Here is a 25,210-nt window from a genome sequence, read left to right as displayed (position 1 = left end):
AACGAAGTACTAGACAATCTGAATAAAACATGGAAGCGCCCAAACTATTAACTAAATGCAAAAATTATGAAGTAAAATGCAATGAAATGATGAAATTAAACATACAAAATAGGTGTATAAAATGCACCTATAATCTACCATTCCACTGTATTCTATGTCGACCTACATATGCCCCCAATGATTAAATCTCATATCATAAGAACAGTAAAAATTAATTCTTCAACCCTTTATGAACCGCCCCATCAGACATCTGTGAGTCAACTTGAAACTCTCTTCATATTTGCAACTTAAGCATCGTGAAACATTTATCAGTCGAGACCCGTCAATTCCGATACATAATCTTTCTTCACTACATAGTAAGCACCCTTGAAATGTAGAAGCCATTTCTATTATTCGATCATTAGGCAGGGAACATTAGTGTATTTTTATGGAAAAAAATGGGAACATCTATGTAATTCTGCTATTGCTAAGGGGCTATTTCTGTAATTTTGTGAAATGCAGAACCATTTTTGTATTTTTATTAAATTCAAGGACAATTTCTAAAATTTTGTGAAATATAGTGATAGATATTTGTATGATTCTGTGAAAAGAGGGGGCTCGTCGCTGTTTTTCCCGGCAAATGTAAGGAGTATAAGATATAAGAATTCTTTTCAAGAGAATGGCGGCAGTTATCGAATGGGTTTAAAGTTTAGATCAGAAAAAACCTGAATTTGTCGGTCTCATTCTTAGAATTTACGTTGTACGACGATCGAATTATCTGTGCATTTGTTTTGGATGTGTGGTTCGTCATTAACTTACGATATTGAAGGTACTTGGGATTCTAATCTGTACACAAATTGATTACTTGATTACAGAAACATGGCTTTTGATGTTCGCTGATCATATTCTCCCTCCATGAATTTGGCTTCTTTTCCCCGATTTTTTGGAGTACAGATTTCGAAATACCACTCGTAATCTTTCCTTTTTCTTTCATTTGTGTTTGTAAATTCAACAATCTAACAGTATTTACTATTTAGCGCTGTCCACTTGCCCTAAAAGACCCGACGATCAGATTGTGGGTAATGAGAGAACATTCTGAAATCGGGAAAGTCGAAACAGGCATGTGGTTCTCTTTCTCTGTCAACAATGTGATTAGAAAACAAGATCGCCATAAAATTATGAAATATCATTGGCTTAAATTAATCCGTAGAATTCTTTCAGTTTTTGCGGAGTTCTAGTCACAGATGATGGATCCAGAGGACCTACGATCGGAGCTGCTCTCCTTGAGACGATTGTATGGCCTTCTTGTAAACGACCAACAACGTGTCTCTGAAAATGTAAGTCTTTTTGCTTCTGTATGTCGTACTCTTCTCCAAACTTTAATTTGATATAGTTACAAACTTAAAATAAGGTTTTGTTCCAACACTTTTGCATTTTATAAAAATGAATCCTTTGATGCCAATTGATTCATCAAGAATCTGACTGATTCTCTTGTGATCTTTTTCCATTGCAGCATCTATGTATGTTTCTGTGTTCTTTCATATTTCATATGCTAACTAATCGATCCCTTGATTTATATTTGTTCTGAAATAGTTGGACAAGAATGCAAGACAACTACTACTAAATTTACTGAATGCTAGTGCAAAAAAAGCTTTCGAGGCTCATGCAAAGGTATTCAATGTTTCTTGTTTCTTGAATTGAATTTTTTTTTCTGAGAATAATATAATATTGACACTAGATTTGTAATTGGTTATATGATCAGATGGTAGGTACTCAATACAGACCATCTTATTATAACCTGTGGTCAACTACCCAATTTCCAAGTCTGCAGAATCTTGACTTAAGAACCAGTCAAGGGATCTTCAATGAGCCAATAAGTCAAGAATTTTCTTCAGGTGAACCAGATGTCAAACCGAAACGATGCCGTGTATGTCAAAGACCAAAAGTCAAACAGTTGACCAAAGAGTTAAGTCAAGTTCAAGATAACCAATGTCAAAATCATAAAAGAAGTTGGGAAGATCAAAATAACCCAACCACCTATGAAGTTGAAGTTGGAGTTGGAGGATTCCCATGTTCATCAACAGTTGACTTTCTGAAATCACCGACTTTATATAATCAAAATGATGAAGATGATCAAATATCAAGACAAGCTTATGCTAAAATCCAACAAATAGAATCTTGCATTTCGACTTTGCAACTAGCATCCAATCGTGTCATGTCCAGATAAAACCTTAGTTTTCAGTTCTGCAAAAGATCAATACTTTTTTATGTGATTAATCATTAGATTTGGTTTTTACTTTGTGTTGCTATATAGTGGTTTCCGTTTTATGTTTCCTGGATGTTTGATTTTTAGTTTTTTTTAGAATGATTACTTGATTAGGATTAGATCATTTTAGTTAATCAGTTGTTGAAATATGTAATTGATTTGATAACATAGTAATAACTAATAAGTATCAGATTGGTTCCGTGTTGGGATTTAATTCTTATATAAACTGAAAATCATATATTTTTATGTTTCCGAGCTTGTGAGAAGTATTGAATATTGCTGAGAATTTTACAGTGTTTATAATGTTGTTTTTCTGATTTGATTAAGAGCTTGTTTAATTAGGTTAGTAAAAAGTTGAGATTAATTAAAAAGTTTGTTTAAGTTGATTAATTTGGTAAAAGAGAACTTACTAAAGGTTGTTAGTAGTTTTCAGTACCACCTTAGATAGAATGCATATTAAATAACCAGATCTGGATTAATGGCATAATTAGGAAAGTAGTAGCAGAACTGCAACGCTTTTTATTACTGAATTTATTTACTTTATTTCACTGCAATTTTTAGTTATTAATATTCTGAACAAAAAACCATATTTTTACATTTTATGTTTCTGACTAGTATGTGCCTTACGCAAAGAAGTGTTGACTTTTAGATTGTGTCATTGTGGATTCAAACCTACTTCTCAGTGCAACCAATCAGTGATTTTTATTTGTTTAGACGTTAACGACGCATTTTAACACTCCAGATAGCCGCAATGCCTACAAAATAATTCAATAATAATGAAGTACTAGACAATCTGAATAAAACATGGAAGTGCCCAAACTATTAACTAAATGCAAAAATTATGAAGTAAAATGGAATGAAATAATGAAATTAAACATGCAAAATAGATGTATAAAATGCACCTATAACCTACCATTCCACTGTATTCTATGTCAACCTACATATGCCCCCAATGATTAAATCTCATACCATAAGAACAGTAAAAATTAATTCTCCAACCCCTTTATGAATCGCCCCATCAGGCATCTAGGAGTCAACTTGAAACCCTCTTCATATTTGCAACTTAAGCATCGTGAAACATTTTTCAGTCGAGAACCGTCGATTCCGATACCCAATCTTTCTTCACTATATAGTTGGGTTCGAGCACCCTTGAAATGTAGAAGCCATTTCTATTATTCCATCATTAGGCAGAGAACATTAATGTATTTTTGTGGGAAAAAATGGAACATCTCTGTAATTCTGCTATTGCTAAGGGGCTATTTCTGTAAATTTGTGAAATGCAGAACCATTTTTGTAATTTTATTAAATTCAAGGACAATTTCTAAAATTTTGTGAAATATAGTGATATTTGTATGATTCTGTGAAAAGAGGGGGCTCGTCGCTGTTTTTCCCGGCAAATGTAGGAGTATAAGAATTCTTTTCAAGAGAATGGCGGCAGTTATCGAATGGGTTTAAAGTTTAGAACAGAAAAAACCTGAATTTGTCGCTCTCATTTTTAGAATTTACGTTGTACGACGATCGAATTATCTGTGTATTTGTTTTGGCTGTGTGGTTCGTCATTAACTTACGATATTGAAGGTACTTGGGATTCTAATCTGTACACAAATTGATTACTTGATTACAGAAACATGGCTTTTGATGTTCGCTGATCATATTCTCCCTCCATGAATTTGGCTTCTTTTCCCCGATTTTTTGGAGTACAGATTTCGAAATACCACTCGTAATCTTTCCTTTTTCTTTCATTTGTGTTTGTAAATTCAACAATCTAACAGTATTTACTATTTAGCGCTGTCCACTTGCCCTAAAAGACCCGACGATCAGATTGTGGGTAATGAGAGAACATTCTGAAATCGGGAAAGTCGAAACAGGCATGTGGTTCTCTTTCTCTGTCAACAATGTGATTAGAAAACAAGATCGCCATAAAATTATGAAATATCATTGGCTTAAATTAATCCGTAGAATTCTTTCAGTTTTTGCGGAGTTCTAGTCACAGATGATGGATCCAGAGGACCTACGATCGGAGCTGCTCTCCTTGAGACGATTGTATGGCCTTCTTGTAAACGACCAACAACGTGTCTCTGAAAATGTAAGTCTTTTTGCTTCTGTATGTCGTACTCTTCTCCAAACTTTAATTTGATATAGTTACAAACTTAAAATAAGGTTTTGTTCCAACACTTTTGCATTTTATAAAAATGAATCCTTTGATGCCAATTGATTCATCAAGAATCTGACTGATTCTCTTGTGATCTTTTTTCCATTGCAGCATCTATGTATGTTTCTGTGTTCTTTCATCTTTCATATGCTAACTAATCGATCCCTTGATTTATATTTGTTCTGAAATAGTTGGACAAGAATGCAAGACAACTACTACTAAATTTACTGAATGCTAGTGCAAAAAAAGCTTTCGAGGCTCATGCAAAGGTATTCAATGTTTCTTGTTTCTTGAATGGAATTTTTTTTTTCTGAGAATAATATAATATTGACACTAGATTTGTAATTGGTTATATGATCAGATGGTAGGTACTCAATACAGACCATCTTATTATAACCTGTGGTCAACTACCCAATTTCCAAGTCTGCAGAATCTTGACTTAAGAACCAGTCAAGGGATCTTCAATGAGCCAATAAGTCAAGAATTTTCTTCAGGTGAACCAGATGTCAAACCGAAACGATGCCGTGTATGCCAAAGACCAAAAGTCAAACAGTTGACCAAAGAGTTAAGTCAAGTTCAAGATAACCAACGTCAAAATCATAAAAGAAGTTGGGAAGATCAAAATAACCCAACCACCTATGAAGTTGAAGTTGGAGTTGGAGGATTCCCATGTTCATCAACAGTTGACTTTCCGAAATCACTGACTTTATATAATCAAAATGATGAAGATGATCAAATATCAAGACAAGCTTCTGCTAAAATCCAACAAATAGAATCTTGCATTTTGAGTTTGCAACCAGCATCCAATCGTGTCAATCTTCTTGAAAATGATTCCCGGGGTCAATTTAGTCAGATTGGAAACTATTCTGTTGGTAGAAGTGATCCATGGCATGGGGAGTTGACCTTGCAACCTCAACCAAGAGTGGTCAATATGGTGTTGCCCATTAGTCAAACATCTGAAAATGTTAGTCCAAGTGAAATGTTCAATCAAGAAAACCACCATGATTATTTACCAGAGAAAACTTATAATAATCTTTATCATGCTTCTGGAGTCTCTTCAAGTTTGACTAAAATTCCCGACAAGAATCTTGCTTTACAGATGGTTAAAAAGGAAACAATTAACCAATGGTTGACCCCACCTGTTAAGTCAACCCACCATGGCAGACATAATAGTCAACATCAAGAAACTGAAATCACAAGGCGAAAGAAACCGGATCATTACAGAGGGAAACACGCGGTGGTTGACCGGAAAAGATCAGTTTCTCCGGTGACTTCAGATAGTCCAGTTTCAAGCTCAAATTATTCATCAAGTTCGAGAAGTCAAAGTGAAAGTCAACAAGATTATGCTACTTGTAGTGACATGGAAGGATCTTACAAAGGCCATGAAGAGAGTGAAAGCGAGAGTGAGAGTGAGAGTGAGATGTATTCGGTTTCAAGCCCTGATCAGAGTCCTTCCATGAGTAGCTCAGATGAAGATGAATCTTCAGGGTCGAAGTCAACGCCAAGGTCAAAGTCAAAGAGGAAGGTTCCAACAAAGGGTTACAAAAGGGGTAATAAGAAAGATTCAAAGATTAGCTCAGATGAATCTTCGGGGTCAAAATCAACTTCAAGATCAAAGTCAACGCCAAAGAGGATGGTTCCAACAAAGGGGTACAAAAGGGGTAAGCAGAAAGAACCAAAGATTAGCACAGATGAATCATCAGGGTCAAAGTCAACTTCAAGGTCAAAGTCAAAATCAAAGAGTATGGTTCCAACAAAGTGGGGCAAAAGGGGTAATCAAAAAGAAAATGAACCAAAGATTAGCTCAGATGAATCTTCAGGGTCAAAGTCAACTTCAAGGTCAAAGTCAAAATCAAAGAGTATGGTTCTCACAAAGTGGTACAAAAGGGGTAATCAGAAAGAAAAAGAACCGAAGATCAGCTCAGATGAATCTTCAGGGTCAAAGTCAACTTCAATGTCCAAGTCAAAATCAAAGAGTATGGTTCCAATAAAGTGGTACAAAAGGGGTAAACAGAAAGAAAAAGAACCAACGATTAGCTCAGATGCATCTTCAGGTTCAAAGTCAACTACAAGGTCAAAGTCAAAATCAAAATCAAAGTCAAAGAGCATGGTTCCAACAAAGTGGTACAAAAAGGGTAATCAGAAAGAGAAAGAACCGAAGATTAGCTCGGATGAATCTTCAGGGTCAAAGTCAACTTCAAGGTCAAAGTTAAAGATGGTGGTTGCAGCAAAGGGTAACAAAAGGGGCAATCATGAAGAACCAAAGATAGGAAAAGTTGGGAGGTTGAAGCAACTTAAAGAAAAGTTGGGATTCATCTTCCACCATCACCACCACCACCACCATCACCACCATCACCATGATGTTGAAGATGATCATAAAAAATCTCCATCGGATCATAATACAGGAAAAGATCATGGTGATGTAGACAGTCACAAAAAATCCTCACAAAAGCATGCAGAAAAAGGCGTTGACCATAAGAAAAAGGATGAGGCTCATGGAGAAAAGGTGGTTGACCATGACCATGGGAAGAAGAAGGAAGAGGTTCATGGAGGAAAGGTGGTTGACCATGACCACGGGAAGAAGAAAGAGGAGGTTCATGGAGTTGACCATGACCATGGGAAGAAGAAAGAGGAGGTTCATGGAGGAAAGGTGGTTGACCATGACCATGGGAAGAAGAAGGAGGAGGTTCATGGAGGAAAGGTGGTTGACCATGAACATGACCATGGGAAGAAGAAAGAGGAGGTTCATGGAGAAAAGGTGGTTGACAAGAATCACAAACAGTTGGTGGTTCATAAAGCAGCAGAAAAAAACCAGAAAGGTCAGTTGAAGGCACTTGTGGGTGGTTTCTTGAAACACACTACTCATGATTCTAAGAAACCCAAGAAGGGTAAAAGTGAGAAAAAGATAGTTCCAAAGGGTGTAAGTGGGAAAAGTAGTAGTGGTGGTGGTGGGAAGATGGGAAAGAAAATGAGTTGGATGAAAATGTTGCAACAACAGAGAAAAATAAAGAGGATTGAGAAACTACGAAGCAAAATCAAAATCAGCCGTCGTGGTAGTAAGAAGTAAATGTTGAAAAAAAAAACCCACAAAAAAGTGTACCATTTAAGTGTATAGGTACTAATTAAGGTTTCATTTAATGTAGTTCAGAGTTCACGTTGTTGTACATTTAAGAATTTTTAGTTACATGTTCAAACAAAAATAAAATGTTGGGGTCAAAGTTGGAGCAAATTCGACTTGTGGGTATGCACATGATTTACCTTGACTTATAGTAGAATCCTACACAAGGATTTGACTTTTCATATTGTTGTCCATTCAATTTGTTTTATGGGAGGATCTCAATTCTCAAGCATAAATGTGTATCGTTTTCATTTGTAAGTAACTCATACATGTAGTTGTAAGCTCTTGTAAAAGTTGTTAAAGTAATATAAGTGTTCCTATTTAGTTGTTTTTCAAGTAGTCTCTTTTGTTGCCTTGATATAAAGTGTATTTCTAATCTTTGCTTCAATTACCCTTTGAATAGGATATGTATACATGAGATTACATGTTCAATATGACAATATGGAAACTCACTGCCTACTACAAACATGATCAATTTATCACATTACACATAAACAAACAACTACATTCAAGATCTAACATAAATGATGAATGCCTAAAACACCAAAACTATGAGTATTAGTATTCTCCTAGCAGAAGAGACTTTAAAATGGCTTCTTTCTTACCATCATAATTTGGTAGCAAATGGCCAACACCAGGTAGTTCATGGTAATGAATCCATGGAAGCTTCTTGACTATGTATCTCTGCAAACTCACAGGCACAAGCCCATCTTCATCTCCATGCCACAAATGAACACTCCCCTCCTTCTCCGGGAACGGATTCTCAATCTCCATCGGATCAAATTCCCATTTCCCAAATCCGACCTTCATATCCATAAAAATCGATTCCTCTAGTCCTTGCTGCCTTACGTAATCCTGTTCACGATCGTCATATCTCAGTTTTCGATTTGAAAATGGAATTTAGGGTTGGTTTTACCTTTTGTGTTGGAATTGGTTCTGGTGAGCCGTCGCCTCGAAGCTTGGAGATGAGATCCCAATCGGAAGCTGAGAAATTAGGTTTTCCGGCGATGACGCTGGAGCCGGGGAACCATCGCTGGGTGTTCCACCAGTAGACTAGCCATGGCGCGTAGTGTGAAACGCCGACTGCGAATTGATCTTGACGTGGTTGTAATTTGTAGGCCTCCAACGATAAGTTGGCCGGAAAACTAGACCACCAGTAGTTCACAACCGGTGCAATTAAGGCCACGCCGGCTAACCTGTTCGCAAAAACCCATGATTTTTCAGCACCAATTACTCAATTTTGTAAAAAATATTATTTACGAGATTATTCATATTCTATTAAATTATCTTATTTAAAAAAATAATAATAATAATAATAGATTTGATAATGAGGTATGGATTGGACGTATGGTAAAACAAACCCATCAACTTTTTTTTTGCTTTAAAAGTGAAACAGATTTACAAACTAGGAATGATTTTGTAACTAATATTTTTTTTGTTAGATTAGTCAGCAAAAATAATATCACAGACCATAAATATATTTTTATAACATATGCATAATTTAGTAAATATTCGCACACTATTTTTTCAAAACTTAGATATTATTATAACAATATAATAATATCCTTTTAATTTTTTAACGAACAATCTAAAATTTTGTATCATTTTGACAGATTGGCACTTATCATTTAATAGTAAAATTCTTTATTTTTGTCATTATCCAAATTAAGTAAACTGATTTTGGAAATCTTGTGGTTCTGGCACCATGATATTTCCGATCCGCATGATCCGGTAATGGAGTATGACAAGTACTTGGACCCCACATGTTTTTTTTTTAAACTTAAAAAACAATATATGCATCGTCGGGTTGTACAGTAGAGTACAACCCAGAAACGCATTTCGAGAAACCATTGGGATGTATAGTATATGGTATTGAACTCACCGATGAGGAATGTACTTGAGGCTACCCCAAGCTCCTTGTTGACCCATGGAGTATCCAATTACGTAGAATTTATCACCAAGTTCCAGTTTATCAGCAAGTTCTTCCATATCCAAAGCTAAGCTTTTAATCGTTCGTTTCGGATCCGGATCGCTTTCCCCGTAACCCGGCCGATCGAACGTCACCATGTAGATCTTAAGTTTTTCAAATAATTCCTACAAAATGTTTCCACATTTACAAATTAAGCAATCCAATCCATCCATGGCGAAACGATTATTAATTCCAGTTTTGTATATAATCAATCTAGTCAAGCATATATACAGCTAGCATACTCGAGTCAAACTACCTGATGGAAAAGCGATTCGTCGAAGCGGCAAGAGCTGAATCCATGGACGAACACGATTTTATAGTTGGCGGTTTCTCTGGTGACGCCGTATTCGTTATAGGCTAGATGTCTACCGTCTCTGAGGGTGACTCGAGGTCCGGTGACCGGCGGACCACCTGGTGAACCGCAGAGGTTAGGTGGCGGAGGAGTGGTGATCTGATATGCAAAAGCTATGATTCCAATAAGTAAGACCACTGCAATCCTCTTTAACATATTATCAAACCCCTTGTGAGCCTTCATTTTGATGCTGCTCTCGCTCTCCACCAAAGCTAATGAAGGTTATATATTATAATTTCAATCTTCTTTTTGTTAAATAGATGTCTTCGAGATTGAGATCAAGGGTTCAAAACTTGTCTTCAATATAAGTGGAACTAATAGTAATTTAGAGAAGATTTGATTGTTGAAGAGTTCTCAAGGGTGGAAGCTTTATAAGGTATAAAGGTAACTACAAGAAATGAATATTCAGTCTCATGGGAACAAGTTAAGTTGATTTGGTGTTCAAAGTTGGTAAACTATCTCAACTGTTGGTATTAAATAATTCAGTGGTTGTCACTTGTCAATGTTCACCAACCGTGATATTTGACTTTGATTACTACATTAATACAAATTTCCAAATAAATAAAGTTAATTAGAACGTTATTATATTTTTAACCTTCTAATTATTCATTTTAGGGAAAAAAAAAAGTATATTCAATCACGTATTTATGATCATAGATCATTGTTAGTTATATCAAGTTAGATAGAATAAATAATTAATACCCGTGATTAATATTACCATCGTTAATGTGTTGCATCTGTCTTTTTGAGTTTTTTTATGTTTATGTTTAGGGCTACGATCATATGATATGATTCTATAATAATTTTATGTGACACTCAAGGCGTGTATATATCACTTGCATAGCTTGAATTTTTTAGTGTTGTCTTAATAGGGAGAATTTCATATATGCCCCTCTTAAACCTCAAAATATCATATTTGCCCAGTTTAATTTCCTAATATCATATTTACCCTTCATAAACCTTCAAAATATCATATTTGCCCAAATCATTTTTTATAATGTTTTTAATATTTTATAATCATTTTTTAAAACTTAAAATTACTATAATAATTAAAAAATTTAACGATATTATCCTTACGTCTATGATAATGGAATGTGAACATCTAAATTGTTGAATGTCGTCCTCTTGACAAACAAAAATATTCATCTTCAATCCTTTCTATGGAATCTATATTTTGATTGTTTAGTATTTTTGTTGTAGATGAAGGATATTTTAGATATTACCATTGATATTTGATGTTTAAAAAGTGCATATACGATATTTGGATATTTAAGAAGGGCATATATGATATTTTGATTTTTAAAAAGGACATATATGATATTTTGAAATTTTATGAATGGTAAATATGATATTTATAAATTTTATGAAGGGTAAATATGATATTTAGAAATTAAGTTGGGTAAATATGATATTTTGATGTTTAAGAAGAGCATATATGAAATTCTCCCTATAAAAGAAATAAATCAAAATAGATAGTTACTAACTTATTATCGTGGATGCTCCAAAAAATTGTTAAGTTTTAGTACCTAGTGTAGTCTTGTAGACAGAAAAACAAAATTTGAAAAACGAATTTATAGCATTTGTTTTGTAAAATAATAAAAATGTAGGTTAAAAAAAATACATCATGTTATATACATCGTACATGTCATATTATGATAAAGTTTATATTACAATTGTAGATGGGAATAAATCTAAATTATGTATTCAAAATTGTGTTGAAAATTATATATTAAATATGTTATATGTGTAGATTGAAGAAAAGGATATGTTTCTAAAGATGACAAAAGGTGTATTAAATTCATGTGGTTACAAATTTCAGAAAATTATCATATTAAAAAAGATTCGCATATTACGCGGCTGAAAAATACATGATACACAATATATTATATTAACTATATAATATTTAACTCAAAACTCGGATAAAAATAAACGGGTGTAACGGTTATATTTAGATCCAAAATAAGCATAGCATATTAAGTATTATGAAAAAAAATACAAAATAACGCCGATGAACTATACTCATATTTCTTTAATAAACATCGTCTTATAAATTACTATATAGCAAAAAATCTCATAAAATAAAATGTTATACATGAAGAACATGAGAACTTGTAACAATTGTACATTGAATGTCAAAAAAGAAAAAAAGAAAAAGTGTACTTTGTAACAATCGTCCTTTTTGCAGAAGCATGTTAGGGTTGCAAAATCTAGGCTGATTTGTTATCACCAAGTGACTGTTTCTTCTTGTTCCAAAAGCTTACAAAGAAAGAGTCCATGATAATCTACACACACCAAAAAAACCATTCACATCACATACCCATTCAATTTTATGTCAACATTTTTTTTTATTTAATGCAATTTGATAAATCAAACAAACCTGGTTTAAATGTGCTGCAACACAAGGAAGAACAAGCAAACCAGATTCACCAAAACTGCCACCAAGTTGATCCACAACAGCAACCAATACTGGCAAAGTTTTCTACAAATTGCAAAAAAAAAAATATTAAATTATTAAAAGATATTTACATTTTTGTTAATAAATTTAATATTAAGTATTTAAATCTTATTTTACCTGACTTGCAACAAGTAAAAGGGCACTGGAATTTTCCTTGTTTGCAAAAATCGATTTATTGCCACCCGATATGCCACATAGGATTTGTATTGACAGGGCATTAAACCCCAATAGTGTCAGGTGAAGAACCCTGAATCATTTATATTTTATACCAATTAACTAAAAAATTAAAGTAGAAGATATATGAGAAATTTTATAAAAACTTACGCTCCCATTACAACAGCTACAAGAAAAACTTCAAGCTTAACCATTAAAAGGAGTGACCTTGATCTGCTCACTTGTATCCAAGGGACCTGAATAAAGATTATATTGCATCATTTTTATTTTTCTTTTTGTAGCATTTCAATTTTTTTTTTTTTGAAAAAATATATAGCAATGAAAAAGTTCATTTTTATTTCTTACCAGACTTAGTAGAATAGCATTTACACATGATAAAAGCTTACGGTTACTATCACAAAAATCTGCCACCCCTACAACAAAGAAGAACTTGGATATGATTCATGATTGTTTAGATGCTTATTAGAAAAATGTACTTGAAATCTTGTAAAAAGAATAATCACCTTTAAAGGATTCCCGAAGAACCTGTTATATGGAAGAAGATAAAAAAGAAAAAGAGGAAATTTTGAACTGTTATATTGGTTGATTTATTTCACAATGTTTTTTCTTTTGAATATGAAAGTTGAGAAATTTTACCTTTCCGAAAATTAAAGGTGTTAAAAGTGTGAGAATAAGGCTTCTGAATAACTGATCAGCAGGAAGAGATGCACCTACTCCACCAGCTATAAGTTTTGATATAGAAAAAGGAACCTACAAACCACAACAAATCAGATGAATGCTTAGTTTTGATGGAATGGAATGAGTCATTCCATTCCTTCCTTGATTCCAATAAAGGGAAAGTTATTGCTTTCAAACTTACAATCAGAATTCCAAAAAGACTTGATAATACAGTCATTGCAAGAGCCAAGGCTGAATTTCCTCCAGCAAGCTGCATCAACAAGACAACAATTTTTACTCAATCTCAAAATGAATGATATAATTATAAAACAAAATAGTAATTAGAAAAAGTTTCTAGAAGAATTAACTAACCCGAGTTAAAGCAACTCCACTTGATAATGTTGTAGGCATACAGCAAAATAAAGCTAGTCCTGTAAGAGATATAAAATGAAATTGATAAAATGATAAAAGATTTGAGCTGTTACAAAATAGCATATTAATGAATGAAACATGTTGCATGTTCCTTTTATAAAACCAAAACCAGACCTGTTACAAATTCTTGAGGTTGAAGGTGAATTAGCAGGATGATTTTTGAAAAAAGGGGAGTCAACAACAGAATAGAAGCCTGTGATGATTTCAAAATATTTAAATTAGTTTAATTTCCTATGGTTTTTTAAAAAGGGGGAGTGAACAGAATGAACCTATAAATTTTATAAATTTTAGTTCATACAAGCCCATAAAGTCCAACTGGCCATGCTGCAACAGCTGCACCTACTTCTTCACTACGCAGTGTGAGTCCTGTATATGGAAATAAGAAATTATAAGCAGATTAAAAAATTTTAAATGGTTTAATAACCAAAAAGACATACAATATTTTCCATATTGGTGAATAACTTAAAGCATGACTTTTTTTCAAGTAATTACCTGATATGAGAAATATCCCACAAGTGCTAAATTTTGCTACATGATATTTGTGAGCAAGGCATCCAAGACTAGGGTTTATGAGGCCTAATGTTACTCCACTAATAAGAGCTGCATCAAGTTAATGAAGAAACCAAGTATCAGTAGGCATTAATGATTCAGTGAAGTTGACAAATGCTTGATTGAAGCTACATAAAAGCTTCAAGTTTGTCTTTTTTTTTTCCAGTCCCTTTCTTCTAGTATTTTGTAAAACACTGTCATAGATACAGAAATAATCCAGTTACACAAAAGCAGATTGCATTACCTAATGGAAGAAAATTGCTACCAACGAAATTCAACAATGGTTTTGCAGAAGCCAAAAAAGTCGATGCAAACACTTGAGGAGGTTGATTAGGGCCATCATTTCCTTGAAACTCCTTTCATGTTGAAGAAAGATTCAGAGTAATTAATTGAAGGGAAATGAACTATTGAGTGTTGAAGAATGATTCAACGTAATCGATCTAATAAAATCTCGCAATTAGTTTGATTGTTAGAAGTAAATCTCTTAGCTGATTTTATTCCTAGTTTTTAGGAAGTTTTGTTCAGTCCTCGACGTATCTTTGTAAGCCTTTATAAGGGGAAGAAACCAGTCAATATATCATCATTGATCATTCAATCGATATCTCAGCTTTCGTGATTTGTTAAAATTTCTTAAGATCACACTACTACTATTCCTCAAATCATACATATAACCCCTACCCGTTAGAATCCACGGTATGTAAAGCTTATGAAACGAAATATCAAATGAATCAAAAATAGCATGAGAAAGCTAAAAACCTGAGCAGGATTCGCGCTGTTCCTGATTACGAGTGTTCTAGTAACTGAACGGAGTTCTCGAGGAAGCAACGAATTGCTTCTGGTGGCACCGAAAGAGCGATTGCCAGAAAACGAAAGATGTGGCGTCGTAAATGTGTGTTTCCTCGATCGGAACGGAGGCGCTCCGGCCACCGGAGAAGTGAGGTTAAGTAGAGCTTGATAGGCTCCCGCCATCTGCCCTAAGGGGGAACTGGCTACTAGCCTCACACTCGGACTATGTTTGTGTGGACCGGTAGTGATTCCATGGATATTCACGAAAATGACTATTATTGTAACTCAATTAGTGTGTTCTCTTGATTAAAAGCTACTACTTTCTATTTTATTTTAAAGCTATATTCGGCTTGTTATGAAGGTTTTTTTTTTCTATATCTTTTTTGATATTTTACGGATTAATGATATATAAGGATAATATGGTTCTATTTATGTACATATTTAATTAATTATGTTTTTCTTGTACATATATGATTTAGGGGTGAGCAAACCCAAACCGAGAAACCGACGAACCCGAAACCGAAAAAACCGAAACCGAAGCAAAACCGACGGTTAGGGTTTGAATTTTTTAAAAGCCGAAAAATCGGGTTCGGTTTCGGTTTTTACCCAAAAACCGACTCATCCAACCCGGAAACCGACCCATACTTAAAACTGACAAACTGTCCCAAGAAACCGACACATCCAACCCGAGAAACCGACCCATACTTGATTGTTTTTTGGTTTTAATAGACTATTTCGGATTTTGGTTGTAACTTGTAATAGGCTATTTGTTGTAAGACTCATGTTTTTGAAGTATTTAACTTAAATTTGGTGTTTTTTGAAGTATTTAACTTAAATTTGGTGTTTTTTGAAGTATTTAACTTGTTGCTTCATTTATGGAAAATTGGTTAAAACCCAAAACCCATGGGTTTAAACCCAGAACCCGTGAATATATGGCTTGAACCCAAGAAACCGCCCAAACCGACCTTAGAACCCGAGAAACGGAACCAACCAGAAATCAATCATATTGGGTTCTCAAAACCAGAAACCGACCATTTATGGGTTGGGTTGGGTTTGGGTCCAAAATCGACCCATGCACAGCCCTACATATGATCATTGAACTTGTTTGGATTGTTTATAAAATACGATTACGACCGATTGATGTATGTTTTCCGACCAACATTTTTTTTGTACACTAGTCACTTATGTTTTGTTGTTCTACACATTTAGTCACTCATCGTCTGTATGTTCATCATGTGTTTGATTTTTTCATAAGTTCAAGAACTAAGTTCATGTATTCATCTAATAAAAAAAAAAAAACAAGAGTTCATGGTTTTATTTGTTCATACAAAAAAAAAAAAAAAAACCAACAAACTACGTTACTAAGACCATGTAAAGAAGAAGAATTAGTTATCTTGAGAGGTAAAGGATTCGGAAGCTTAAAGAATGGGAATGGTTTATGATCATGCATTTACAATGATTTGGGAGATCTCGATTATAGCCTTATTAATGCATGACCTTCCTGGAGGGTCATTGAGTACCCTTATCCTCGTAAGGGTAGAACATGAAGACCAACAACTGAATCATGTTTAAGATATGATTAATTTTTGTAATTAGGATTTGTTTTTATTTTTTAAATGTTGTCTAGGAATTGTTAATAGAACTTCTGTTTTTGACAGATCTTAGAACTGAAAGCAGGCTTACAGCCTTACACTTATTAATAGCTTAAACATATTGACTTTCTGATCGACTACCAGAAGACCAAAGCGTACATAAGGCTCCCAACTTTGACATATTCGCTAGTAATTAGGCATGCATCTGATGCATTATTTTTTTATGAGGCCCCCTCTTGAAAATGGTCAACCTGCATTCTCTTTAGAGCGGCCAACTTCATGTTTTTCAATTAGCGTTGGTCTAACAAAGTAACAATCATAACTTCATCGGTATTATTAAAAGGGGTCGTTAATGATGCATGATTTCTTGGTATTCGGCTTCATAACGCTCTATGGAGAACCAAGACGCAAACCAAGTGTGGCACTATGAACGGAGTGAGCATTTGGACCGAAACCGGAACCGGTTTTTGAACCAGGCCAATTTAAGGGAAAAATGAGGATTGTTGACCAATATAACATTAGTTACGTATGGTACAAGTCATTAAAGTAGTAGCTGAAAATCTGAAAATCTTTCAGCTTTGATATCCCGACTTTGGGGGACAATAACTAATTAAATTTGGAACCAAAAATGATGAAATTACATTCTAAACTCAAGTATAAACTCTAAATTACATGCTGAAAAAAATCTCATGTCAATCCAACTTCAAACGAATGAGATATGAATCTTTAAAAATTTGCACATATTACAATGCATTGAGGCTTTAAAATTAGGAATTTACGTTGTCAAAGAAACCGATAATCGGACCTATTCTTGTAAACTGGTACCGGTCTGGTGTCGATACAAGTATGGTTCCTGGTCCAGTCCAATATAAGTCCAATATAATCTGAAGGTCCAAACGCTCACCCCTAATGAACGTTTTAAGTATTTACATGGCATTATCATATGACTAAAAAGTAGACCTAAGCATGGTTTAAGTTATTACAGTGGCTTGGATATTCAAAGATTTTAGATGTGTATTGTTCATATGGTATTATAGATAAATTTCGAAAAAAGGAAGAAAATTAGTGGTAACATATGTTTTTTTTTTTTTTGCATAATACAAGAATTAAATGTATTTTTCAAAATGTTAAAAAAAGCATGTGATGATTAATTAAATAAGGCATAAGAGTAACGAAATGTGTTTGAGAGATTTATAAACGAAGAACGTAAGAATAATAGATTGAGATTGATAGTTACTATTTATTTAGTTTTTTGGTGCGACATTTAAGCAATTACATTTATAGTCTGTAATGAGATGCTATATTCCATTAACAACTTAAATTTATTTGAAATGTAACACTAAAATGAAAGAATTGCTTCGGAATACTCTTAAACTTGCATAATATACATCACTGTTAATTTAAAAATATATTTTGAACCTTATCTATTCTCACATAACAATCTTGATTTTAAGTTACTTCATGGCCAAGGATATATGATTGTGCAAACAATATGTAGTGTTATTTCATGGGTTTGCAAGCATTGATTTCAAATGATAGCCCATAAGCGTATTAGCAAGCATTGATATCAAATGATAGTCCATAAGCGTATTGTGTTATTATTTTGCTCATTGATTGCAAGTTGCAACTAACATTAATGGTCACTCCACAATGAGTTATTACATTATGAGAGTTATTTACTCAATTATTTTTTATAGTATTGGTGCTTCCTCCAAATACAGACGCACAAGTTGAGCGAGTCAGAGACATGTATATGTATTTAATCATATTCTTACGTTATAACGAGATGGGGATACTAGATCGAGTTCTCACCTCAAATCAATTTCAAGATGTTTAGTCCGATTTGTAAGGCTTTACTTAAAATTATTTAGGAGGGACTTGGTTTAAGGAAATGAGATACATAGTCAACATGTGAGGCTATTGTTAAATTACGGTCAATTTCAAAACAATGAAATCACACAACAGAAGCAAATACAAACCATAATCCACTAGGATCATAAATTTAGTGATTCCTTGCAACAATTAGAACTAGAAAGTTAAGATCAAAATTATACTTTTCTTGTGTTCAATTCCTTTGCTCCTTTTTAGATTATTCGAAAGTCCACTTGTGATCGCCCCTCAAAGACTATGATCCATCAAGATGAGACAAGACCTTCTTCTCCTCCTTGGCAAAAACCGAAAACCTTAACTCAGAAGAAAGGAGGGAAAAAGACGAAGAAAACCAAGAAGTAAGAGGGAAAAAGACTGGGGATCAACCCAATGGTTACGACGGGATCAATTCTCCTTTTGTGTACACATTATCTTGTCAAAATTGGTATATTTATCCTTTTATTTAAGAGATAAATACTTACCAATTCAAACATAGAAAGATTACACTTAGACCTTTTAATTCCTTTAGTTTCTAATTAACTCACCATACGATGATAAGTTAATAAACTATAAACTAGTCCTTTTAATTTTCCTTTTGTCATTTTATGCTTAAATCATGTCTTGTGTGTAACCAAAAGGATTCAGCTATTTATAGAAATATCACTAACTTGTTGTGACCATAGACATATTTCCAACAACTATTCCTATATTTGAATTCATTGTTGTTTTGTATATTAAAAAAGAAACAATATATATCAATGATTTACTTTATCAAACTTCACCTTAGACAAATAATATGAAGATATCTTTTAGTTGCATTAACTAAGTGCTTGATAAAATGCAAAGAATGAAAGATAAAATGTGAAGGATGAAAGATGAGATGATTTGTTCTCTTTTATCATGTCATTTTGCCAGGAATGCATATTGATATCCCTGATTTTTCATCTTCTACTTTAGTAGAAGGGCTCGATCTATAAGGAGTATAATGATCATACACACACTTGAACATCATAACCAAGTAATTTTTTCCGAAGCAATTAAGTGTCTATTAGTGGAATTAGATCACTTGTTCGATGATAACTCGTTGGAGTTGCCTAATCTTTCTAACAACTTTAGATTCTAAAAATACTAGTAAGGCTTTTCGAAGTGGTGTTGTATGTCAATTAGTAGAGAACTTCTATCATGAAAATTTCATTGACGGAGAAAATATTTTTGAACATGTAATTCAACATTACATAATTGATTTCTCTCAACATGTCGATAATAAACAATTGACATTTATTTCAAAATTGTGTCGATGGTTGACAAAAACTAAAAGAGAAGCCATTTCTTATTTATCAAATAGCTAGTATCAAACTTACTTTCTTATTTATCGGTGCTGGTGGTGGTGGAGGTGGAGGTGATGAAACAGTGGTGGTGGTGGGTGGGGGCGAGGTGGTGCCTGAGAGTGGGTGGGTTGGGGGTATTAGGGAGGCATAGATAGAAGTGGATAGGATGGGGGCGGGTGTGTGTTTATATTTTAGAAATTTATTAGAATTAGCAAAATGTGAAAAACAATAATTATTGGTTTTCTAAAACTTTCTAAGTTCTTTGTAATTATGGAAAACGGAAAATTTTCATTTTCCGTGAAAATTTTAGAAAAATTGTTAAACTAAACGCGTTTTCGAAATTTTTATTTTTTTTTTTGGAATTTTTTTCCGGAAAACAACTCATTTGTTTGTAACTAAATGCACCCTTATAGCCTAATAGCACTTTTTAAAAACAATGGTGTTTTTGTAAAAAACAACAAATAACTTGTTACCCGTTTCACAACATAACTCCAAAACAATCCATTTACAAATGCTTTCAGCCTTCACATTTCTCTATATATCAGCAGTGTTCCTGATACCTCTTCTTTCTATACTTGCAGATGATGGTAATAGCACTTAACTAGTTGAATATTTATAACCCTAGCACTGAAAATTGGGTATGATTGTTGAGAAATTCTATCGTTTTATGTAATTTTCAAATGCAATACTCTTTTAACTTTATTTTTATTTTTATACTTCTCTTAATTCCTCATATGCCCAAGAAACCTAGCAATAGTCACAGCTCTACACATTATGCCTGGAATTGGAATCTTGATCTGGTATGATTCTTGTAAAACACCTTCAACAAAACTCAGGTATTGTGTCATATGATGGTGTGAATGATAACAGATTTTAGTTATTGAATGTGCTAATTCTGTTTATACTTTATAACTTATGATGGATAATAAGTATTATATATCTATATAACTAGTCAGAGACCTCAAAAACACCTTCAACAAAACTCAGGTAGACACAAAGATTCTTTGCACATCAATAACAAGTTAAACTCCATCCACTCATGATAAGCATACCACAAAACTACATAAACATAATGATCAAGAACATATAACACAGACAAGAAACATGAAATGATCAGAGTATGTAAGCATAAGCAAGTAAGCAACTCTCCATTTCATTCGTAATAAAACCTGAAGTTTAATATCAGCTACTTAACTAGTTCACAAAATCAATCCCCTGATCCCCTCACATACTCAACAGAAGTGATCTTCCATTTTGAATATCAAAAAGAAAAACGAAACAATTACTATATTGTACCCAAATCATATCTCTAAAGAATACTAAACAGGTGGGATGAAATCCATATCAAAATACAACTAATAATGAAAAAAGCATGTAGATTAAGAAACATGCGTACGCAATTAGACCACGGTGTTCATCGCCGCAAGATGCTAGTTCCACCAACAGCCTCGTGCACACCCGTGTAGACCATATCACGAAAATCCCCATCATCACAAAGATCACCAGCCCACCTTGAGGAACAAACAATGCTACTGCGGATAATATCACAATAGGTAACATACAGTATCCGATCAAACTCAAGCACCGATACAAATCGAGATTCCCATTTCGGCCAGCTAACATGTTGAACACAACATACAGAAACAGAGAAGCTACTGTCACCCACCCCAAAATAATCCCGAAATGCAACTTGCCAGCAAGTAACTGGAACAATCCGAATGCCATAAGAAACAAAAACGGACCCGATAGATCGGCGTCTTCGTGAAGATCTGCTTTAACTCTAAAGGGATTCAAAATCGAAGCTGTTTTGTTCCAGATTTGTTTGGTGTTTATACCAAGCTCTTCAAGGAGAGGCGGTTCATCGTCGAAGTTCGCACTACCGCTACCGCTACCGCTTCCGATGCTGCCAAATTGAGGGGTTGCAAAGGAGGTGGATGCTGGAGAGGAGCCGATGTCGAAGGACATGAAAGGGATGCTAGGGTTTGAAGATCTCGACGGCTGGAATGGAGCAGTGGGGAGTCGTCGCTGAGGGCCGGTGTTAGGGTTTCCCCCGGATGGGAAAATCACTGGCGGGACGTTGAATTCCCTCGACATCGTGAAGAAATTCGTAAGATTGGGTCAGAAACTCGATCAGATTAACGATTTTGAATCACAGATTCCGCCCCAATTACAAGACTTTAGGGGAAAGAAATCAATTTTTGGGGAAGATCTTAAAGATGGAAACGGATCGGAGAGCGTGTTAACTATGTGAGTTGGATCCGGTTGTAATAATAATATCGATAACCCGACGTAAGAAAAATGGGAATCGAGGCCCCTGTATTATTACAATTTTCCAAATAGACCCTTCCACCTTAATTGAGGTTGAGATTGAATACTCAATAGTGAAATACTTAGTGGGTGTTTGGGATTTTTCTTAATTTGACTTGATAACTTATTTTTTTAAGGCAATAAATTAAAAAAATATTTGCCTTTTTTAAAAGTCATTTTGAAATGGTTTTTTTGGCAAGAGAGAAAATGGACGTTTCCGAAGTCATCAAAATTTGGTTTTTTTGAAAAGTTATAAGTCAATAAATCATTTTACAAATAAAAGTTAGTCAAACACTTTTTAATTTATTGACTTATCGACTTTTCCAATTACAAAAGTTAATCCAAACATTTTTTTACATACTCCTTTTTTAAAAAGGAATAAGTCAATAAGTTATTTTGCCAAAAGTCCTTTTAAGGTTTAAAATGCAATCCCAAACACCTGCTTAGAGAACCTCAAAAATGCATGAGACGAATTTGAAATTTATTGTATCGCTAAGCCACGAGTCTTGTTGATATAGGGATTCAAAAATATTTGAGGGCTAAAAGCTTGAATAGCTCGAAAAGATCGATATATATATATATATATATATATATATATATATATATATATATATATATATATATATATATATATATATATATATATATATATAATCGAATTGTTGTTTTGATGTGTATCCTACTCGTCGATTTCTAGTATCTCAAATTGTTTTTTAACGTGTATCTTACTCGCCTATTTATAGTATCTTATAAGGTGTGTGGGATTTGACTGGAATTATCGAGGTACAAGACACATGATTAGAATCCATGTATGTCAATGGGACAGGAGAAATCATTGTTGGTTCTACGTCATTATGACAAAGCTAATGTTTGTGGGTCAATTGTTAAGACTTTTCCACCTAAAGATCATTTCTTATTGCATCTTTATGATGTGTCATGTCATATCTCGTTGAACCAAGACATGTCTTTTTGGTGTAGATTTGACATTGTGGTTTAGCAAGTGGAGCGCTATTTGTGCTGTGGCGTGGTAGGTGGGGTACACTACTAGAGACTTAGTACATGTCATGTATACATTTCAATGATTATATGTGTGTGTTCATTGTAACGTCCCAAAAATCAGAATAAAAAATTCATTTTTAAAACACAAATACATAAACCAAAAGTTACCAAAACATCGTTTACAAATCATAATAAGGCAAAACATCAAATGAGAGTATCAATCAACATAAACTGCAAGATGATGTGTACAATCATGCATTTTCCTTTCCCCGCTCATCAAAAGTACCTGAAACATTGAAATCCAAACTGTAAGCCAAAACTTAGTGAGCTTCCCAAAGTACCCTACATTGCAAATAGATATAGATACAGATACAATATAAGCATGCATACAGGTTTTGTTGGTCCTTGACCTCAACCCAATCATATCGGGTTTGTTAGTTTACAACACAGAGTGGTAAAACCTAAACCCAACCATCCAGGGTTTTTTGGCACGTGTCCTTAACACCCAACAATTCAGATTTTTTGGCACATGACTTCAACCTCACCATACCGGGTATTTTAACTATCAGTCTCAACCCAACCATATCGGGTTTGTTAGCATGTGGCCTCAACCCAACAATCCATACGTCGACATATACCCAACAAATCACATATAGAACTATCGTAGCAATCTTACATCCTAGGATACATCAACACAATAAAACGGGTCGGACTTGGTGCCTTAGACCCATTGGCATAGTGAGAGAACTCACATCTCAGTCCGAACGCAAGCTGAAATAAATATTGACTCCTAATATTGGCTCTACCCGTTACCTATTATGTGAATCATTTCCCAATATTAATTAATATCGAATTACCAAAAATACCCTTAGGTCAACATTGGTCAAACTCAACAAACCAGACGAGTCAACACAGTCAATTCAACTCAGTCGATCCAACCCAGTCAAGTCGACCCAGCATCGTATGCAGGGCGTACTTAGTCGCGACTAGAAAACGGGGGCCTAACCGCATACTGTTGGATTAGGTTTCTAAGCCCATAACGATTTTGGTATGTACTTGACCCGATTATGAGCATGGTCCTTTTGGGTTGCCTTCACCATAGCAACTAATAGGATGAATTAGGAGAAAGAGAATTAATTATGATTTATTAATATATTATATGAATAATATATTAAAAGAGAAATCATATTGTTTAATTAATATTGATCAAGAATTAATGTAGAATTAATTTTATAGTCAAAAGAGATCAATTAAACTTAAGGGACTAGAACTGTAATTATAAGATAATTGCAATTGGGCTGATGGATCATCTTGGAATATAGGTTGGACAAATTCTATGGGAAGCCCATACGGAATTCGTCCAAGGGATATTCTAGAAGAAGTACATGGGTTGCTTAAGGCTTAAGCAGTCATATTAGGGTTTCCAACTAAAAACCCTAGCAACCACAAGTATAAATAGACCCCCTAACATAAGGATTTTGGCCCTTTGCTTCCTGGTTTCCTCCCCTCTCTTAAGTCATCTTATTGCTAGTGGTGTTTGCGACTCCATTAGAGGTGCAATATTTGAGGCACTAAGCTTTCAAAGGTCAAGGATATTCAAGGAGATCTTGTTATTACTACATAACAAGAAAGGTAAGATCTAAACCCTAGTTTATATGTTAATTTGATTGTTATATGCTAGTCCGTAGGATCATTGCTTTGGTATTCAATGTTGTTGTGTTCATAGTAGAAAAACCTAGATCAAAGCAATTATGGTTGCATGTACACCATAGGAATGATGTAATGCTCATAACCCAACACATACGTGCGGCATACCATCTGGTATGTCTAACGTACGCAGCTAAATGTTTCCCAACCCATTAAGTGCTTAATACTTATGCTTTTTCGTCCAAATTATAGTATAACAGCCCAAAAATTCAGATAAACAAAATTTATTTAATGTTTAAATAATTACAATCATGATTTGTCTTCCAAGATTCCATTACATCAAATTAGATCCAAAAGATCAGAGTATTCAAAACAATAAATGCGGAAATGCTAGAGAGTGAGTGTTGTGACATCAAGTCGGGCCCTTCCCTTAGAACCAGAAGTACCTGAAACACCCAACAAAGTGTAATCAATTGCTTAGTGAATCCCCAAATTACATAAAACATACAATCTCATAGTACCATGCAACATATATACATATAGAGTTGCCATGGACTCCATCCATGGTCTTCACCTGGA

General features: G+C 34.2%; 5 protein-coding genes and 1 long non-coding RNA gene across 7 annotated transcripts; 3 read left to right on the top strand and 3 right to left on the bottom strand.

Moving 5' to 3' along the window:
* Window positions 1–636: 636 nt before the first annotated feature.
* Window positions 637–2,206, top strand: LOC111900778 (uncharacterized). Its single transcript, XM_023896657.2, has 3 exons — window positions 637–1,316; window positions 1,573–1,650; window positions 1,742–2,206. Exons 1-3 carry the CDS (start codon window positions 1,224–1,226, stop codon window positions 2,204–2,206), a joined length of 636 nt encoding a protein of 211 aa, XP_023752425.1. The 5' UTR covers window positions 637–1,223.
* A 1,432-nt stretch (window positions 2,207–3,638) lies between these two features.
* LOC111900757 (uncharacterized) lies at window positions 3,639–7,602 on the top strand. 2 transcript variants are annotated; one of them, XM_042897718.2, is made up of 4 exons: window positions 3,639–3,823; window positions 4,032–4,331; window positions 4,589–4,666; window positions 4,759–7,602. In XM_042897718.2, the coding sequence occupies exons 2-4, from the start codon at window positions 4,239–4,241 to the stop codon at window positions 7,462–7,464; spliced, it is 2,877 nt and encodes a 958-aa protein (XP_042753652.1). In that variant the 5' UTR covers window positions 3,639–3,823; window positions 4,032–4,238; the 3' UTR covers window positions 7,465–7,602. The 2 variants fall into 2 exon arrangements, with proteins under 2 accessions (XP_042753652.1, XP_023752402.1); XM_023896634.3 differs by having other exon boundaries at window positions 3,639–4,331.
* Window positions 7,603–7,875: 273 nt separating this feature from the next.
* Window positions 7,876–10,103, bottom strand: LOC111900759 (uncharacterized). Its single transcript, XM_023896636.3, has 4 exons — window positions 9,741–10,103; window positions 9,398–9,609; window positions 8,432–8,711; window positions 7,876–8,370 (listed from the first exon to the last, which is right to left on the bottom strand). The coding sequence occupies exons 1-4, from the start codon at window positions 10,017–10,019 to the stop codon at window positions 8,074–8,076; spliced, it is 1,068 nt and encodes a 355-aa protein (XP_023752404.1). The 5' UTR covers window positions 10,020–10,103; the 3' UTR covers window positions 7,876–8,073.
* LOC111900760 (uncharacterized) lies at window positions 9,824–10,423 on the top strand. Its single transcript, XR_002853274.3, has 2 exons — window positions 9,824–9,964; window positions 10,097–10,423. It is a non-coding gene; the product is annotated as an uncharacterized LOC111900760 (long non-coding RNA).
* A 1,437-nt stretch (window positions 10,424–11,860) lies between these two features.
* LOC111900758 (probable sodium/metabolite cotransporter BASS4, chloroplastic) lies at window positions 11,861–15,172 on the bottom strand. The gene is made up of 14 exons (XM_023896635.3): window positions 14,860–15,172; window positions 14,348–14,459; window positions 14,047–14,154; window positions 13,853–13,920; window positions 13,669–13,747; window positions 13,495–13,553; window positions 13,325–13,393; window positions 13,102–13,215; window positions 12,969–12,990; window positions 12,811–12,878; window positions 12,616–12,701; window positions 12,409–12,538; window positions 12,214–12,315; window positions 11,861–12,118 (listed from the first exon to the last, which is right to left on the bottom strand). The coding sequence occupies exons 1-14, from the start codon at window positions 15,070–15,072 to the stop codon at window positions 12,044–12,046; spliced, it is 1,305 nt and encodes a 434-aa protein (XP_023752403.1). The 5' UTR covers window positions 15,073–15,172; the 3' UTR covers window positions 11,861–12,043.
* A 5,629-nt stretch (window positions 15,173–20,801) lies between these two features.
* On the bottom strand, window positions 20,802–21,942 carry LOC111900755 (uncharacterized). Its single transcript, XM_023896633.2, has one exon. It carries the CDS (start codon window positions 21,770–21,772, stop codon window positions 21,023–21,025), a length of 750 nt encoding a protein of 249 aa, XP_023752401.1. The 5' UTR covers window positions 21,773–21,942; the 3' UTR covers window positions 20,802–21,022.
* Window positions 21,943–25,210: the final 3,268 nt, after the last annotated feature.

Source organism: Lactuca sativa, chromosome 8 (assembly GCF_002870075.4).
Source record: "Lactuca sativa cultivar Salinas chromosome 8, Lsat_Salinas_v11, whole genome shotgun sequence".
Taxonomy (NCBI): domain Eukaryota; kingdom Viridiplantae; phylum Streptophyta; class Magnoliopsida; order Asterales; family Asteraceae; genus Lactuca; species Lactuca sativa.
Note: the sequence above shows the minus strand (reverse complement) of the source record. Positions and strands in the feature narration are given on the sequence as shown.